This window comes from Colletes gigas, unplaced genomic scaffold (genome assembly GCF_013123115.1).
Source record: "Colletes gigas isolate AHSC1104 unplaced genomic scaffold, ASM1312311v1 Colletes_gigas_Sc00009, whole genome shotgun sequence".
Classification (NCBI taxonomy): domain Eukaryota; kingdom Metazoa; phylum Arthropoda; class Insecta; order Hymenoptera; family Colletidae; genus Colletes; species Colletes gigas.
The window spans coordinates 5,383,249-5,403,417 of NW_025106638.1; the positions used below are offsets into that span (position 1 = coordinate 5,383,249).

Below are 20,169 nucleotides of genomic sequence, written 5' to 3' on the forward strand. Positions count from 1 at the left end.
AAGGAAGAGCATAAAGTATTTGGCTTACGGTTTGCAGAAAAGCATATAAATATGACAATAAAGTGGAAAAGAGTCATGTTTACCGAGTGAGGAAGATTTAATTTGGATGGACCAGACGGCTTAAGTTATTACTATCAAGATTTGAGAATAGAACAGCAATTTTTAAGTCGTCGCCAAATGGGAGACAGCAGCGTAATGATTTGGCCCGGCGTTGGATACTACGGTAAAACCGAAATAAAATTTATAAAAGGGCGAATGAATAGTGAACGATATATTGAAATGATAAATGAACAACTAAACACATATGCTGTAAGAATTGCTGGAAACAAATACATTTTACAACAAGATAATGCCGTAATTCACATGGCGAAAGCGTTAAAGAATTACTTTTCTTTACAAAGCATTCGTACTTTGGATTGGCCAGCAAGATCACCCGACCACAACATTATTGAAAATTGTTGGGGACATCTTGCCAGAACCGTATACCAAAATGGCAGACAATTTCAAAATATTAACGATTTAAAACAGTGCATTTTGGACGAGTGGGAGAATATTAGCCAAAAAAATATTAAACAATCTTATAAATCTTTACCAAACAGATTGATTGAAATTATTAGATGCAAAGGAGGTTCTACAAAATATCAAGCATTCATTTATATTCATTAACTGTTTTATGCTTAATGTTTCTCGTCAAGTGTGCTATCATTTTGTCCCTCTATATCTTATCAATAATCGTATTTCTTTAAATAAAAATAGATAGATTAAGGAGGGTTCGTTTCATTTTATTCTGTTAGAGATATTACAATGCTATTCTTCTTGTATCTGTGCCTGTGTATGGAAGAGGAGTGGATGGGTGGTGCCATCTATGAAGCTTATAAAAGCGTGGGGACAAAGGAAAGGGGAACCCCGGTTTTAAGTTGACTATGAGAACGCATGGCAGAGAGTAAAAGTGTTAAAATTAAAAGTATACTGTTCAATTATAAATCTAGTCTTGTTATTGGCCAAAGAAACAACATATTCATATGTATCAACAAGAGCAGTCTGAAGTATATGCACACAAAAAGCTGAATTTGTAATGTTTAATAAACGAAAATTACAATAATTTGGAAGTGTGCTATCTTTTTGTCCCGGAGCTGCAGTAATTTGAAGGGAAAGCAATATGCAATACCATTTGAAATATTGAAGGTGACCTTGACTTTTTATTGTAAACAAATCCCCCTCCCCCCGCCAAAGAGAACGAACAAGGTAACGTGTATTCTATCAATCAGAAATCAGACGGATTTTACTAGTCTGGATAGTACCCCTCCGCTACCATAATTTAATATCGCTAGTGCTAGTCCAACAAGTAAGTAAGATATAATAACGACGAGTAGGATGCAGAGATTATTGAGATGAGTCGTAACACGAGAGTTGTGACAAGCTTAATGCGTTTACACAAGAAGGTTGAGGCGTTCGTGACCGTCGCCATGCTTAATTCCCGCAGGACTGGCAAGCTGCTTTTGACTAACTATAAGTATCACTTCCACGCCATGTGTACCGAAAACGGTACACCCTATACATGTTTCTCCCCTTTGCATATAAGGAAATTTATTCGTTTCCTCAATATTTAAAAAAATAATTTTCACGACACAGCAAACAAATAAATTCATTCATAAATACGAGAATAATAACAGAAGAAATAGTAAAACAAAATACAAGAAAGTACAAAGTAAATAATATTTTTTATTTGTAATTTCAAGACACAACGATTGCAAAATTTTACCACCATTTTTTCTTTTTTTTAATTGAATGGACTGATAACTGATTGCCGTCATTAGCACACGGCTTAACAGATGTTCGAAAAATTATTATTGTTTACTTCTTTATTTTTTTTTTTTTTTTTTTTTTAATGAGAAAAATTATCATTTGGCATTGAAACGAGTTGCAGCGTATACCGAAAATTGTGCACGTGGCAGTGAACGTGTTAATTAACTGCATGGCGTGTATGGGGTACAACTATAGTCGGCGATGCAACTATTTTCAGCTGCGTCGATTACGATCGTCTATAAACAACAACGGTAATAATAACGGATCGGCCCCGTTGGCAGCGAGTTAGAACATCGGGATCAGAGGCTCCGTAGTTTAAAACACGTGATGGTAGGTTGCTTGTGCAACGATCGCGTCTAATTGCGGTCGATTTTAAGGTTGGCCACTTTTAAACGATCTATGATAAATAATAAACACGGTAAATCGTAAGTCGAATCGCGTACGCTGACAATGATTAACGCGCAGATACACACATATGTAGGCTCCTGTTGCCCAACCGTAATTAAGTACAAACAAAAACGGCCGGGATATGCATGAACATAATAAATTATCGCAACTCGTAAACCTGTCGTTGGGTATTAATGCAGTGTAGCGGGAAACGATGCTCTTTAAATAAAAATATCTCGTGAACGAAGGTTCGTTGCGAAGAAACCTATCTAGGGTTTTTTGGTATTGCGTAGTTTCCAGTACTGTCCCCTTAGAAGGGCTCGATCGAGTGTTAGCATAATTTTTTGTTTCGCGAAGAAGATTGTTGTCCATGACGACATTTTACCCCCTTTGGCACGCAATAACCTCACTTTGTGTAGCCTGGTCGTTTGTTCTAAAAAACATCGACGATACTGCGCCGTGGAAGCAACGCACAAGTGTTTGGATCGGCTACGAAACCGTCAAGAGACGCATACTTATCGTCCGAAGAGAAAAAGTTTTCCCTGGCAATTACGCGTTTGCGTAATGATGTCTCAGTTAGAAAGCATTGTCAGACAGTATCGTTGCGACACGGTGCTGAATGTACGCCACTTGATACGTGCATCTTGTCTCGTTAATAATTTCTGTTGCGCAATTCGTGGGGTACTTGGTTGCGACATCGTATTATTCGGCGTTATGGCGTGTACGACGATGCGTGATTATGTGATTACAGTGTTTTTTTTTTTTTTTTGCTTTTGCATGCAAATGCGCGCACGTGACATAAATGCCTATGACACACTTGAACAGCATTTCGTTTCTATTAATGGTGAATTAAGTGGGAGAAGTAGCTCGTTGTTAAGTTCCTTATTAAGACCGTCGTTACGCTGTTCGTGACTGTTTGGTTAGAAATGATTTTTACCTCGCTTGCAGGCGACAAAAAGAAAAATTCTGTCATTTTCGTGTATTCGGTGTGCCAAGTGATTCAATTCGATCGTGTCGTAGGCTTTCGCGATGTCTAAACAGACAACGGTTCGATTTATGTTATGTGTGTCCAGTAATTTGATAATTATTCAGGAACGAATCTGGTGATTTTATTGTTTCTGAAGTAAAATCGAAAATCGAAATCGTGTCGTAGGCTTTCGCAATATCTAAACAGACAACGGTTCGATTTAGGTTATGTGTGTCCAGTAATTTAATTCGATGATTATTCAGGAACGAATCTAGTGATTTTATTGTTTCTGAAGTAAAATTGAAAATCGAAATCATGTCGTAGACTACACGGTGTCTGAGTAGACAACAGTTCGATTTAGGTTATGTGTATCAAGTAATTTAATTTAATGATTATTCAGGAACGAATCTGGTCATTTCGAATGCTTCTGAAGTAAAATCGAAAATCGAAATGGTGTCGTAGGCTTTCGCGATATCTAAGCAGACAACGGTTCGATTTAGTTTATGTGTGTCTAGTAATTTAATTCCATGATTATTGAGGAACGAATCTGGTGATTTTTATTATTTCCGAAATAAAATTGAAAGTCGTAGATTACACGGTGTCTGAGCAGACAACAGTTTGAGTTAGGTTATTAAGAGAATAATATTGTTTTAAATCTGGTTACAGAAAGCGCAGCGTTACCGACATCGGGAGTACCAGCGACTTTGACGGAAGTCCACGATGAGCCGCCAACGGAAACTGCGTTCAGACGTTTATCGGAGGCGGATCGAATCCTCCTGGAGAGTTTGGACATCGGTCGTTCCAGACCCAGGCCCACCGGTCGTTTCCTGACGATGCACAAGAGACGCCGTAAGAGGATTACTACGAAATCCTTAACTCAGGAGCCGGGTCTCCTGGATGATATTTTCCATGGCATGGTTCAGGTAAGCTTTTGATCGTCGTCTATAAATTGCATGCCTTCTCGCGGGAAAACCATTTCCTAATATGTACTAGAGATAGCGTGGACTGCTACTTTCGAATCACTCGTGATTCGATCACGTTCATTCCCAATCATGGTCATTTTTCACAGTGATTCCGTGATTCCTCGTGATCGCTTTCGATTGGCGGGGAGCGTTCTTTTCACTTTTCACGAATTATTTCCTTGGACTGTATATGTATTATATTATAATATGGTCTAAAAGCAATGTTAACGCAATTTTTTTATTAGAAGAAAGGAAAGAAAAAATTAAAAATAAATTTTGAAACAAAATTGTTGTCAGCCATTTTCAAGATAAAGTAAATAAAAAAATTTGATCAAGGCAAAGAAATGTTGACCGTTGGAGTTATGCCATAAATTGCATAAATTACCATCGATTGCCGCTTAATTATAATGAGTGTTTTGCGTTCGCTACCGAATAAAATAAATAAATAATGACGGAAGTTATATACTGTGTAAACAGTGTTCCGGCAACATCGAGCATACTTATCAGTTCCTGGAATTCCAAGATGCGCAAGGTCGCAATAGTTTGATATTGCATCGCGTACGCCTTCATTCTGTCGTTCTTATTGACATTTGTTTCGAAACAGGAAGTCGAACCATCAACGTGCAGAGTGGATGATGGTCGTAAATCATAAAGAAACATCGAACTGTTAGAAAACGTGTCCCGATTCGCGACTTATCGACTTTATAATCGGTACCCAGATATCGATTATCGTTACAGTACCATTTATTTAGCCGTTAAAAAGTTGAGTTACGATGAAACTTTTCTGGTAATTTGATGGTCAGTTTATTGTTTACCAAAATTCAGTGGTATTTCTTTTCATCCGTTTACGCAACACCTCCAGATTCGAGTAAAAATCGGTTAATTAACATCGGTAGCTGATCGGATGGATAAAATTCGAACTGGTTAAGGGACTTAAACTGTTAGGTAATCAAAGCGGAAAACCGATGATAGTGGTCGAACGGTCAGTACCTTTGAGCGATTTACTCGGTTAAATGCTAATACGACATTATGGGTCAGAAATGATCGTGACCGTGTATGAAAGTCACTGATTTTGTTTAGAAATAAATTTGTACGTTGGTGGGTCCACGTGTTCGCATAACAAAGCAAACATATTTATATAATGGGCATGTATACGCGGCATATTATACGTACACTCCCGGGACAAAAACATAGCACACTTCCAAAGTAATGTAATTTCTGTTTACAAATTCAGCTTTTTGTGTGCATATACTTCAGACTGCTCTTGTTGATACATATGAATATGTTGTTTCTTTGGCCAATAACAAGACTAGATTTATAATTGAACTTTATATTCAGCTTTTCGTATGCATCTATTTCAGACTGCTCTTGTTGATACATATGAATATGTTGTTTCTTTGGCCAATAACAAGACTAGATTTATAATTGAACTTTATATTCTATTTAGTTTTAATATTATAGGCTGTTTTATACAGATACAGTATACTTTTAATTTTAACACTTTTACTATCTGCCATGCGTTCTCACAGTCAACTTAAAACCGGGGTTCCCCTTTCCTTTGTCCCCACGCTTTTATAAGCTTCCTAGATGGCACCACCCATCCACTCCTCTTCCATACACAGGCACAGATACAAGAAGAATACCATTGTAATATCTCTAACAGAATAAAATGACACGAACCCTCCTTAATCTATCTATTTTTATTTAAAGAAATACAATTATTGATAAGAGGGACAAAATGATAGCACACTTGACGAAAAACTTTAAGCATGAAACAATTAATGAATATAAATGAATGCTTGATATTTTGTAGAACCTCCTTTGCATCTAATAATTTCGATCAATCTGTTTGGTAAAGATTTATACGATTGTTTAATATTTTTTTGGCTAATATTCTCCCACTCGTCCAAAAGCCACTGTTTTAAATCGTTAATATTTTGAAATTGTCTGCCATTTTGGTATACGGTTCTGGCAAGATGTCCCCAACAATTTTCAATAGTGTTGTGGTCGGGTGATCTTGTTGGTCAATCCAAAGTACGAATGTTTTGTAAAGAAAAGTATTTCTTTAACGCTTTCGCCATGTGAATTACGGCATTATCTTGTTGTAAAATGTATTTGTTTCCAGCAATTCTTACAGCATATGTGTTTAGTTGTTCATTTATCATTTCAATATATCGTTCACTATTCATTCGCACTTTTATAAATTTTATTTCGGTTTTACCGTAGTATCCAATACCGGGGCAAATCATTGCGCTGCCGTCTCCCATTTGGCGACGACTTAAAAATTGCTGTTCTTTTCTCAAATCATGATAGTAATAACCTAAGCCGTCTGGTCCATCCAAATTAAATCTTCTTTCCTCGGTAAACATGACTCTTATCCACTTTGTTGTCATATTTATATGCTTTTCTGCAAACTATAAGCCAAATACTTTATGCTCTTCCTTTAACCAAGGTTTCTTCTGCAATTTCCTTCGCACTAAATGCTTACATTTTTGTAAAACACGATGCCACATTCTTTACATCAGTGTTTACACCAGCACTTTCTGCAATTTGTCTCGCAGTCATCCTTGAATTTGATGCTGTTCTCAATATTGCACGTCTTTCGCGAGTACTTAAACTTCGTGGACGACCAGAACTTATTTGTTCCGTAATTTTCGGGATTTTATAATAAGTTCATAATAACCATACGACTTCTATTTACAACTTTCGATATTTGTGCAATTGAATATTGTTCTTTCTATAACATCAATATCGTATGTATTTCTCATTCATTTAGCTTTTTTCCACGACCCATTTTTAACACTTTACTGCGTTTTTTTTAATCAGATAAATACGAAGAACGATAGGACACACGTTATCAACCACGTTTTATAAGGAATGTTCGCTATTCAGTAACTTATACACAACTAAGAATCGCAAATCTACTACTTGTGCTATCATTTCGTCCCGCTTGCAGACCAAAATATTTATGTTTTCATTCCTGGAGTTCTGTTGAAATAAATACTGCGGATGATATTTAGTAAATTATACATGTAAACATGCCCTTCGATGTAAACATATTAAAATATCCATTTTTTTCAGTTTATAATACCAAACGGGAAAAATTATATGCTATCTTTTTGTTGATTTCATATTAAGTTCATTGCCATAACAGGCATATATTTTATGTGCTTTCATAGCAAAAACATATATGTACACGCTTGATCGTTAATTGAAATAAATTTTTATAGGAATTTCGAACGAGACAAATTTATTTTTCGGTGTTTCAATCTGTATTCTAGAATTTCATTAAAACCTGTTTTTTTTTCTTTTTTTTTTTAAATTTATCAAATATTTATATCTACATTTTTTACAAGGAAAACTCAGTGATATATCACAATTCAGAAATAAATCTACCATTATGATTTAAAGTGTAGATTCAATTTTGGCTACGTTCAAGAATTTTAATTGATCCATTAAAATCTAATCGACTAGAGAACCTACATCTCTTTTAAAAACGTCCTAATTCTCTTTTCAGAGAGACGTCGTTCTACAGAAAATTTATAATTATAAATTAATTCCACATTCTATTCGTTCATGAAATTATTTGTTAAAAAAAAAAAGTGTACGACGTAACACGGTATAAATTTAATAAATATTATATAGTTAGCGTTACATGTATATTCGAGGGATCAATATTTCATTTTGTGCTTAATGGAAGAAGGGTACATTTAGGAGCAGACCCATCGAAGCTTCAATCTGTTCATGCTTCTAAAGTTAAAGAAGATGGAAGCTTAATAATATTACACGGTCCATTTGAAGTTTCTATCTAGACGTTCGTCAAGTTCCATTTTTCGTAAACGATTATAGACATACTGATCGCGAACGTTTTATTATTAATTCTTGCCTTGGAAACGTTCTTGTCCAGTGAAAATTGCAAGTTCTATTCTTCTCTGCACGCATTTCTATTCTGTTCGCAATGGGGGCAAATGTACCCATTATTTCGGAATTTTTTTCTATTAAAATTAAAAAAAAAATTTGCACAATACGGTGAGAATCGAAAAATTTGCACAATTCGGTTGTTTTACCGCCCAAATGTAAAAATATTGTCGAGTCGATGGTAAAAAAAAAAATCACAATCCAAATTATGAATAAAAGCATACGTCGATGACTACGTATCGTAAACGTTGAAGATAAATGGTTACACGGAGGTTTTCATCGTCCTCTGTTATTCGAATGAAATATTCCTCGTCTTCGCTGAACAACAGGGGGTCCGATTTACAATCCGTTAGCGAGAGGATATTCCTCTCTGTATAAAGACATCATTGAGAATTTGCAAATGAAGCACGTGTCATTGGAAGCGGAGGTCTTCCGTTTGAGACAAAAGCAGATCATTGATAAAAGACCGACGTTTACATAAGAGGTCAAGCGTGGGCTATGCAGCGAGGACGTAATACTACGTCATTGGCTTTCAACTTCAAGAAATAAAAGAACCTGGTTCTACGTCATTAGCTGTAAAAAAAACGTAAACCTACGTCATTCGACCCCAGGACTAGGACAATGACTAAAACCGTTTTCTGAAGTCGACATTGTTTTTTTTTTTTTCTTTTACTATTATCGATCCATTTAATTTGTCTATTTTATAATTTCAGATTCGTTATTTTTTAACGTTACATCATTGATTATTATTGATTTTGTCTATTATATTCTGTTTTAGTGTAAATTGGACTTCTATTTTATAATTTTAGATTCGTTACGTTTTAACGTTACATTATCGATTATTATTGATTAAGTTTGTTATATTAAATTTTAGTGTAAATTGGACTTACATCGTGTTTAGAAAAACCAATGCATATACAGGGTGTTCGACTAATCTTGGGAAAAATTTTAATGGGAGATTCTAGAGGCCAAAATAAGACGAAAATGAAGAATACCAATTTGTTGATCGAGGCTACGTTAAAAAGTTATTAACGTTTAAAGTTTCGCTCGTAGAATGGCGATTTGCGAACAGCTGCGCGCGCACGCGATAGTAGTTCGCGAGAGTAATCCTTACATTCAATGTATTTTTTCGGCACAAATGTGCTCTAGAGCTCCATTAATACGCCTTGTTTGCATTTTGAAACATTAAAATCCTTCAATCCGTCCAGAAGTTATGATTTTTTCAACATACGCATGAAATTTTGTGGAAACATTTCTGGCCACACAGTATATCTTTGGTAAAGAATTTTTTTCTCGAAAATGGTTAGGATTTCGAGGATATGTCTATTGACCAAAAATTATTGTAATTGACTCCTGTAATCGAAAATAATTTTTCCAGAGTAATTTGAAATTTTTCAATTTCGCCAAAAAATTCAAGCACCTTCCTGAATTTTTTTCTCGAAAGTGCGTAGAATTTCGGGGGTATGTGTATTCACCAAAAACAGTTGTATTTGACCCCAGAACCTAGAAATAATTTTTTTAGAACGATTCGAAACTTTTTAATTTCGTCGAAATTTGTCTTCGTCGATTTTTCTTAAAAATTTGTGTTTATTTTTAATAAATTGGTTTGAGGCTCTACGGAAATGTTGTTTAATACTTTTTTGTAGGTATCCATGAGCTCTACTTTAAAAATAAATTTCAATGGAATCCATTGACTATTGTAAGAGTTATGGTCGTTTGAGAATTTGACCACCTATTCAAATATTTTTCTCGAAATTGCGTAGGATTTCGGGGGTATGTCTATTCACCAAAAATTACTGTAATTGACCCCCGCAGCCGAATATAATTTTTTCAGAATGATTTCAAAATTTTCAATTTCGCCAAAAAATTTAAGCGCCTTCCTGAATTTTTTTCTCAAAACTGCGTAGGATTTCGGGGGTATGTCTATTCACCAAAAATTACTGTAATTGACACCCGCAGCCGAATATAATTTTTTCAGAATGATTTCAAAATTTTCAATTTCGCCAAAAAATTTAAGCGCCTTCCTGAATTTTTTTCTCAAAACTGCGTAGGATTTCGGGGGTATGTCTATTCACCAAAAATTATTGTAATTGACCCCCGCAACTGGATATATTTTTTTCAAAACGATTTGGAATCTGTTAATTTTATCGAAAAATTTGTCCACCTACTCGAATTTTTTTCTCGAAAATGCGTAGGATTTCGGGGATATGTTTATTTACCAAAAATGATTGTAATTGACCCCTGCAACCGAAAATAATTTTTCCAGAATGATTTGATATTTTTTAATTTAATTTTTTAATAACTTTTTAACGAAGCCTCGGTCAACAAATTGGTATTCTTAATTTTCGTCTTATTTTGTCTAAAATTTTTCCCAGAGTTGGTCGAACACCCTGTATAAAAGATTATATTCTATTTAACGATAATTAAATCGCACAGTCTCATTCGTGTCCATCTAATAAATAAATTACGACTTATTATCGATCTTGAACAAGTTATTTTTATTTACGTGTTATGTAATGTACAAATATAATTGTTTGACATCCGGATTTTTATGCAAGTTCATATTTTTAGAATCAATGAAACGCTTTGTAGAGGGTTGTCTCAACCCCTAAATATAATAAATCGTATTTTTTATATTTTTGCACGTTAAATGCATTCTATAGTTTTTCAAAAATTAAAATTTCACATAAATGCAGAAACATCCACAGTTTAATAATCATACAATAATTTTATATCCGTATTTGGGACTAACGATCAATCGTAGATATTCGTTCAGTGTTATTCGCTCGAACAGTAGCAAAGCAATTTGACAGTCCTCTGACGTGTTAATTAACGAGGGCATAATGTCGTCGATAATCGTTTAAATTATAACTAAAGACTTTGATTAGCAAGACCGTGTCACGGAGTCTGAATGATTTATTGTATACCCCGAGAAATGGATGTGCTCGTTCTATTACAATACCATTGTGCTCGGTAACACGTTTCGACCCTTTCTACCCAGCGAAACTGTCCATTTCGCTGTCGCTGATCTATTGTGCCTTGATGATTTGTTGCAGTGCGTGCTACAAAAGGCCGGAAACTGGCAGTTTAATGCGTTTACGCTAGAAACAGTGACAGGAGGTAAGTAACTATGAAAAATTACATTAACATTTTACTACACCGGCTCGTTCAATCGCGTTACATTATATTGTAACAGAGACAACGTAGTCGCGTTCGATACACGTTATCCAAGGTGTCCCATGAATGTCCCACCTACCCTAACAAATTAAAACAAATTACAAATTTCTTAACACGAAGTTTGTATGCAATAAGCATAAGATTTACTTGCTTCTCGATACAATTTCTTGCTACAATTATACATTTGTCTCATTGATGTACTAATTATAATCAACAGCAAATAATCTCTTGTCTCGAAGTTCGATCTAATTTTGGACATTTTCCTTCGTTGCTGTGAAACTCGACCGCTCGAAGGGACCGAATGAAAAGAAATCCGATGGGACAAGATTTGAAATCCTTCGTCTCGCAATAGTCTCGCGTTACCATTATACTTCGTTCGCGAGTTCCAATTTCGCGACACACTAGCTTAGTTTACACCTCGTGTCCGCCTCTGCCGCGATTATGGAACATGCAAAACGCAAGGAATGCATACAAAGTGTCCCGTGACTGTCGATGAAACCTAAAATCCATGTACAACGTATTTACCTTTAATACAGTTTTTTTATTCGTTACATTTATATTTGAAAATATAGAAACTTTTTAAAAACTATCCCACTATCTAGATCAAAGTTAATTTAACATTTTACAACCTTGTTGAACATTCGTAAGTCCTATCTTTTATTTTCTTTAGCAACCCACATTGAGATTTAATATGCATGAGACACCTTAGTGAACGTGTCAACGAACAATACTCGTAGTCTTTTGTTCTTGAACCTGTTCCCCAGATTATCTACAGAATTCCATCACCATTATACGCTCGAATTTGATTTTCAGGTCGTTCACTGCCAGTATTATGCGTCCATCTTTTTCATTGGTACGGACTACTGCAACACTTTAAGTTGGACGTGGTAACGGTGTGGAAATTGTTCGGTAAGGGCGCACAGAAACCTGTAAAAAGAACTACGAATGAAACGGATGCTGTGATAAGATCCAAACACAATCAGGAAACCGCTTGGAGTACTTAATTTTACAAATTTTTGTAAAATAGTAATTACATCAAAGCATTTTACATCTACATGTAGGAAATGAACCTCACAATGAAAATCGTCCATCTAGTTACAAACCAAAACTTTAAACACTGATTATAAAAAGATTTATTTCTAATATTTTGTTGGGTTTCCTTTTCTGTTCTCCACTTCTCTAAGCCTATTATTAGTAGATTTAACTAATTTTTCGGTATCTTCAGAAGAAATATTATTCCATTCTATTTTCAACGCTTCTTTTAATTGTTCTTTGTTTGTTATGAAATGTTGCAGAATTTTGGTCTCTAATTTGTACCATATATGCTCAGTAACATTTAAATATGGCGACTGGGGTGGTGTTTTAATTACCTTTGGGCAATTATAGTAGAGTAACCATTCCTGAACGATTGCAGACTTATACTTAAGCTCGTTGTCCTTGATAAAAATGGAATGTATTCAGAATACCTTATTTTTTCAGTATTTTCTTTCAAATTCTTCCTTATAATATATAAGTACATCCATCTGTCCATATTTACTGCAATAAAATGTAATGTACCGACACCATTGGCCTGCCACTCAGCTTCAATCCATGGCAGAACCGCCGCCATTTTTAACTGTGGGGCTGATATTCTTTACATTCAATTCTGTGTTCGGTTTCCTCCAGACTGTGACCCTCCCACCTGAACCGAAAATAAGAAATTGACTTTCGTCTGCAAAAAGAGTAACTTTTGAACCATTAAAGATGTCAGAGTGGAATTTGTACAGAAATATATTACAAAATTCACTCGTCTTAATAATGTGTAGAATATTTTGTAATTACGTTTACTATGTCTAATTAATTTTATATTTATGTTTATTTAACTGGTCTCTGCAGTGTTTTAAATGTAATTGTCTCACAAAAATAAGCAAGAAGTCTATTCCTTATTTGATGTATATTATTTTCTTAGACGACTTATATTGAAAAACATTTAGTTTTTGGATTATATAGAAATGTACAGGGTGTAGAGGCCAAAATAAGACGAAAATCAAGAATACCAATTTCTCGATTGAGGCTTCGTTAAAAAGTTATTAACTTTTAAAGTTCCGTCCATACTGAATTTTTTTCTCGAAAATGCGCAAGATTTCGGGGGTATGTCTATTCACCAAAAATGATTGTAATTGACCCCCGCAACCAAAAATAATTTTTGCAAAACGATTTGCAATTTTTTTTTTTCGTCGAGAAATTTCATACCTTCTCGAATTTTTTTCTAAAAAGTGGGTACGATTTCGAAGGTATGTGTAATGACCAAAAATGATTGTAATTGATCCCCGTAACCGAAAATAATTTTTCCAGAACGATTTGAAATTTTTTTTTTCCGTCGAAAAATTTTATACCTACTCGAATTTTTTTCTAGAAAGTGGGTAGGATTTCGGGGATATGTCTATTCACCAAAAATGATTGTAATTGACCCCCGCGACCGAAAATAATTTTTGTAGAACGATTTGAAATTTTTTAATTTAATTGTTAATAACTTTTTAACGAAGCCTCCATCAACAAATTGGTATTCTTGATTTTCGTCTTATTTTGGCCTCTAGAATCTCCCATTAAAATTTTTCCCAGGTTTAGTCGAACACCCTGTATGTTAGTTAGGGGAATTCCCGAATATTACAGATGGTCGATTTTTAGTGTCAAATTTCATAGATGTCATTACATATATACATTTTGCTTGATATATTTGCTAATATTTGTGTTTCTTTTTATATAAAAACAAGTAACAATAAAAATGAAACATTATTATGTTAATTACAAAAATCTCATGTTCATATAATGCATCTTATGGCCAAAATTAAGAAAGCCAAATGTGGTGGACGATTTTCACTTGTGAGCCACTGTACATTGTACAATAACGCGAATAATTCAGACGCGAAACGTCGCTTTTTCAATTGTCCACGAATCTTATCGTGTTTTTCGAGCATGTTACGGGCACACGTAGCTAGCAAAATTATCTACGGTAATATTTTTTACGAAATTCCGCCCGAGCTAAATATTAAAACAGCAGATGGCAACGTTTGCACAGCGCGTTTGCGGAATTGAACGAACGTTCTCAACAATATCTCTGTTTTGACTCCCGTATTGCGGTCGTTTCCTGATATTCCCGTAGAAGCGGGAATCTGCGTACTTATTAATAAATTCTTACACTCTTTCGGCACGAAATTTTTACGTCATCATCAAGTTGAAATGGAGGTCGGAAGCTATTCGTCACCATTAAATATTCAATAGGGGAGAGCCCCGTAAGAGAAACGGCCCCCTTACGCGATGTATTCGTATTTATAGACCGCGCGCGACGCTTATTATTTATTTATTCTGTGTAAGATTTCCATACAAACAGGATTTATGTGCCGTCGCGTCTAAGAGCAACTATGAATACAGAAGGGCGTATCCTCGGTCACAGTTTTAAAAAAATCCATTCTTTTGTTCTGCATTTCTAAACATCTTTATTTACCAAATAAAATGCCAGTTGTGGATTGTTGTTCAGTTGAAAAATCTGGGTCTGCTAGTTCGCCAAACTGCTGTCTTGTCTTCACACACGTGTCGTTTGTGCAATGGACAACAATGTAAACACACTCGAGTCTATGTTTCATAAATTCTCAAGTCCACGTTTCATTCTAATGTTCTTGTATAATTCGTAACACGAAAGAAAATTCTGTTTAACCGTATTTGTGCTTGTTTGATGGCAGCATTCATCGAGGAGGGTTATCACAGTACAAACCCTTACCACAACAGTATACACGCGACGGATGTCACTCAGGCGATGCACTGTTTCCTTCAAGAAAAAAAAGTTAGTATTCCGATGTTCGATCATTAATGTACCGTTGACCCGATCGTAGAGAGGGATTTGAAGACGAAGTCTAGAAGATGAAATTGGAGAAATCACGTCATAAATTTACAGATCAGGACGCACTTAACGAACTTGGAGATCATGGCGTCGCTGATAGCCGCGGTGACGCACGATCTGGATCATCCAGGCGTCAATCAACCGTTCCTCGTTGCCACCAGCAATCATTTGGCCGCTCTCTATCAAGTGGGTAAACGACTTTCGAGAACATTTAATGAAATTTGCAAGGGACGTCTGGATGTTTCATCGTGTACGATTTTATCGATTGCAGAACAAGTCGGTTCTTGAGAATCATCATTGGAGGTCGGCCATTGGATGCCTCTTGGAGAGTGGCGTTTCGGACCAGTTGTCGGCCAGCGTTAGACCGGAACTTCAACAACACATCAGCTCGCTGATTTTGGCGACGGACATCACGCGGCAGCAAGAGTTCCTTGACCGATTCAAAGTGAGTCGCCGAACCACCCAGGTCATCGATATAAGATGTTTAAATCCAGGAAAGAAACGATCATAGATCATTTCATACTTCTAGGGACAACTATGCTATAGAATCTACGATACAAAATTGTCGTCTTCATCACCGTCATACAGAGTGTTCATGGGGGATTCTAGAGGCCAAACTAAGACGAAAAACAAGAATACTAATTTGTTGATGGAGGCTTCGTTAAAAATTTATCAACGTTTAAAGTTCCATCTGTATTGATTTTTTTTCTAGAAAGTGGATAGGATTTCGGGAGTAGGCCTATTCTCCAAATATTATTGTAATTAACCCCCGCAACCGAAAATAATTTTTCCAAAACGATTTGAAATTTTTTTTTTCGTTGAAAAACTTGTCCACCCTCCGGAATTTTTTTCTCGAAAGTGCGTAGGATTTTGGGGGTATGTGTATTCATAAAAAATGGTTGTATTTGACCACAGAACCTAGCAATAATTTTTTTAGAACGATTCGAAATTTTTTTTTCGCCGAAAAATTTGTCCGCCCTCCGGAATTTTTTTCTCGAAAGTGCGTAGGATTTCGGGGGTATGTGTATTCACCAAAAATGTTTGTATTTCACCCCAGAACCTAGGAATAATTTTTTTAGAACGATTCGAAATTTTTTTTTCGCTGAAAAATTTGTCCGGCCTCCTGAATTTTTTTCTCGAAAGTGCGTAGGATTTCGAGGGTATGTGTATTCACCAAAAACGGTTGTATTCGACCCCAGAACCTAGAAATAATTTTTTTAGAATGATTCGAAATTTTTTTTTCGCCGAGAAATTTAGGCATCTATCCCCGCTGTGCCAATTGTTCTTTAAAATTAGTTTTTCATTTTTAATAAATTTGTTTGACGCTGTACGGAAATTTTGACTAATAGTTTTTTGTAGATATTCGTGAATTTTACTTCAGAAAAAAATTTCATTCAAATATATTCGCTATTCCAGGAGTTATGGTCGTTTGAAAATTGGACCATTTTTACGGGGTTTTTCTCAACTTACGGGGTCAAGGAACAACTTTTTCAACATTGTTAGAATTTATACACATTCTTCGCCAAAATACGCGTTGTTTGCCTTTCGTAACATTAAAACCCCCCAATCCGTTCAGAAGTTATGACATTTTAAAGATTCGCATGAAACCTCTCATTATATTTTTGTTACGGAATTTTTTTCTCGAAAGTGCGTAGGATTTCGGGGGTACCTCTATTGACCAAAAATGATTGTAATTGACCCCCGCAACCGAAAATAATTTTTCCAGAACGATTTGAAATTTTTGAATTTAATTGTTAATAACTTTTTAACGAAGCCTCCATCAACAAATTGGTATTCTTGATTTTCGTCTTATTTTGGCCTCTAGAATCTCCCATTAAAATTTTTCCCAGGGTTGGCTGAACACCCTGCATAATAATTGCCGTTTAAAAATACTAGGTTGACCTTCGAATAACTTTGAAAACATATAAGAAATGAAAAATAGATAGGATAGTTATATTTCTACACATGGAACAGAGAAACTTTTTTATCAAACGCTTCTCTCAAAAATACATTGTCTTCCAAATATTTCGATCGTTGCTTTTCACATCGTTGGCAAACTAAAATCTGAAAATATAAAGAAATGAACCCTGTAAATCTATCTTTTCCCTTATGTAAAAGTCGAAATTTTAAGGGGGGAGGCTCATGTGATTGATAGAAAATTGAACCATTTTTCTTAATTTTTTTTAAGAAAATGTTACATCTGACGTTATGATTCTTTTTTGCAATTCACTTAACTATCCTTTGGGAATACAAGATAATTTTTGTATTAATTTTTATTAACTTTTAATGTCGTTATCACGTCCGCAGTAAACATGTGTTTAAACACTGGCGCAGGTGATTTCGACTTTTAAAAACAGCAGATGTCTCTTGACAGGGCTGTACAAAAAATGTTCTACAATCCCCAATACTTGACATTTATCTCTCAAAATTTAACAGTACATTCTTAAATATATATGTATACTTCCAATAAATGAAGCAAAAAAAAAATTGATGGTTTTGAGGTCTCACATGAGACTCCCCCCTTGAAAAAGTTCATCGTAAAAACTACCGACGATCGATTTTTCACGTGGACGTCCTTCGTTAATAAACGTTTGCCTGCTTCTTTTTCCTCCCCAGGAGTACCTGGACGAGAATCGTTTGGAGATGAAACGCGCGGACGATCGACATTTCATTCTCCAGATAGCGTTGAAATGCGCCGATATATCGAACCCGTGCAGACCGTGGGACATTTCGAGGAAGTGGTCGTACAAAGTATGCGAGGAATTCTTCCGGCAGGGCGATTACGAGCGCCGTCTGAACCTTCCGGTCACATCGTTGTGCGATCGACATACCACCAGCATACCGAAGATACAAGTCACGTTCTTCAAATTCGTTGTGACGCCTCTTTACGAGAAATGGCACCGTTTCCTAGGCGACGGTCTGAGCGTGTCGTTGATGGAACATCTGCTGGCCAATCAGAAGAAATGGGAGGCGTTGATCGTGCAGGAAGCGACCGAGGAAACGAAAACGGAGATCTCGGAGCTGGAGAAGGTGGACGACGCGCTGAGCTCGATCGGTGACCCGGCCGGGGACGAGGACACGAGGAGCATCGACTTGTTAATACCGTCGGCGTACAGCCAATCGTCGCGAATGCAATTCCTACCGGCGCGTACCGGCCTCGAGCGTGACGGGAGACGCCATTCCGTCCCATTGGGCGCCTCGAAACCGCTGGTCCTTCTGCCACGGACCACGATCCGGCGCGAGAGTCTGCCCAGCGAACGGACCAAGTCGAAGAATCTGTTGCTGAGGCTCGAGGATCAGAGCCTGCTGGATCCCAGCTCGTTGTCGTTGCTCTCGTCCAGGAGCAGCGTGCACGAATTGTCGCCGAGCACCACCGCCGAAAGGCCGGTCAGCGCCGAGAGTCTTCTGCCGGAACCGAGCATAGCCAGCATTACCAACAGTGCCGAAGCGTCCAGATTGAGCTCCGTTCTGCAGCCGGACATTCAGAGAGCAAGCTCGCAGAAACAGCTGACGAGGCAGCAAACCTTCCCGCCACTGCAGCCGTACGTTAGAATGAGATATTTGTCCACGACCGCCGAGATGTCGCAGTGTTATTCGCAGATCTTGATGGAGGCTGACAGTTCCAGCTCCTCCTCGTCCTCGATAAAAGAAAAATCCTGCTCGGACGGCCATTGTGATACACCCCCAACCAACGAGCTGGACTCGTCCCTGACAAAGCCTGGCAACGCGAAAATAACGAGGGAATCACTTTCCGTGGACGTGGCTGGTAAAAGGCGCGGTTCGATGATCGCGGATCCGTTGAAATCGAAATCCGACACTCTGACCGTCGAAGATCCGCGTCGTCATTCGATACAGACGATCCGTGTAGACGACGCGAGTTTCAAGAACCGTCACAAACGACCATTCTCCGCCCAAGACACCGATTCCACGCAGACGTTCTACGCGTCGTTGACCGGTTCACGCAGCGACAAGAAGATGGAGCCGGAGACGAACGTTGTGTCTGCGTTCAAAGGGAAAGAGGAGAGTGAGATATCGACGCGCCACGATCAACGGACTACAGTGCAATCGTATAAATCCGATCAGTGCAGTTCGACGATGCATATTATGAAACCGAAGTGCGTCGAGTCCGAATTGCGAAGATATTCGACGCCAGTACCAGAAATTAAGACAATAATGACCGATCCAAGTGGTAGACGATTCACCGCGATACCAGTGTCGTCCGAACTCAGCACTCATAAAGTGTTCTTTATTGGTAGCCCGCCGGATTCACCGCCTCTCATACAAAGCATATCCACGTCGAGCGACAGTGGCAGCGAACCGCGTAAAACTGTTGGTGAACATGAGATCGTTTCTACTGGTAGCAAACGGGACTCCGATCCCATCAAAGAGAAAAGCTCTAAGGTTGCTAAACTAAGCCTGGACATGCAAATGAAGGAAAACGTTGATCCACGCGCGATTGAAGATTCAAAGGGGATACCCTTGTCTCGAAAGGGCAGCCAGGTAAAGTCAGACAATTTTCTTTCGGTGTAGAACATTTGTTACCATGCAGTTTTTTTTGTTCTACAAAACTAATTAGTAGTTTTGAATCCATTTCTTAAACGCCTTTGGTTTGAACTTTATCGCATAGATAGGAGTCATTAAGAACAGTAAATGCAAACTTAGGAAAGACACGGTTAGAGAAAAATGTATTTTAAACATTTTCCATAAGTGAGAACTCTACAAAAATTGAAATGGTTGCTGATACAGAATAGTAAAATGAGACACAAGAATTTTTTGTTAAATTCACCCTTATGGAAAATGTGTTTTAAATATTTTTTACCGTTATTAACTTCAACGTGCTTCCAAGGATGAATTCTAGATAATTTAGAATAGCGGTGGTCTTCTACTCTAAGCATTAAAAAAAAATCGATTTTTGTTTCTTCGCATTTTCTTGCAGTTTTAGATGGTAAAAATATGCAAAGGAGAGGTTATGGTCACCGTGATGGTAAAACCAAATGGGTAGGTAAATAATAGCACATATACATGTAAAGGTGATATGTTATTTTATTTGTACGTTTTGTTTCAACGTCTCAATC

The 20,169-nt window shown here is 36.9% G+C and overlaps 1 protein-coding gene across 7 annotated transcripts in view; it reads left to right on the forward strand.

The window, feature by feature from the left end:
- Positions 1 to 20,169, forward strand: part of LOC122397267 (cGMP-specific 3',5'-cyclic phosphodiesterase-like) — a 100,576-nt gene that overhangs the window by 75,807 nt on the left and 4,600 nt on the right. For all 7 annotated transcript variants that reach the window (XM_043396341.1, XM_043396338.1, XM_043396339.1 and 4 more), the window contains 7 exons: positions 3,827 to 4,083; positions 11,097 to 11,160; positions 12,031 to 12,126; positions 14,937 to 15,037; positions 15,149 to 15,280; positions 15,366 to 15,539; positions 17,711 to 19,594. In XM_043396341.1, coding sequence (XP_043252276.1) covers positions 3,827 to 4,083; positions 11,097 to 11,160; positions 12,031 to 12,126; positions 14,937 to 15,037; positions 15,149 to 15,280; positions 15,366 to 15,539; positions 17,711 to 19,594 — 2,708 coding nt within the window. The remainder of the gene's footprint in view (positions 1 to 3,826; positions 4,084 to 11,096; positions 11,161 to 12,030; positions 12,127 to 14,936; positions 15,038 to 15,148; positions 15,281 to 15,365; positions 15,540 to 17,710; positions 19,595 to 20,169) is intronic.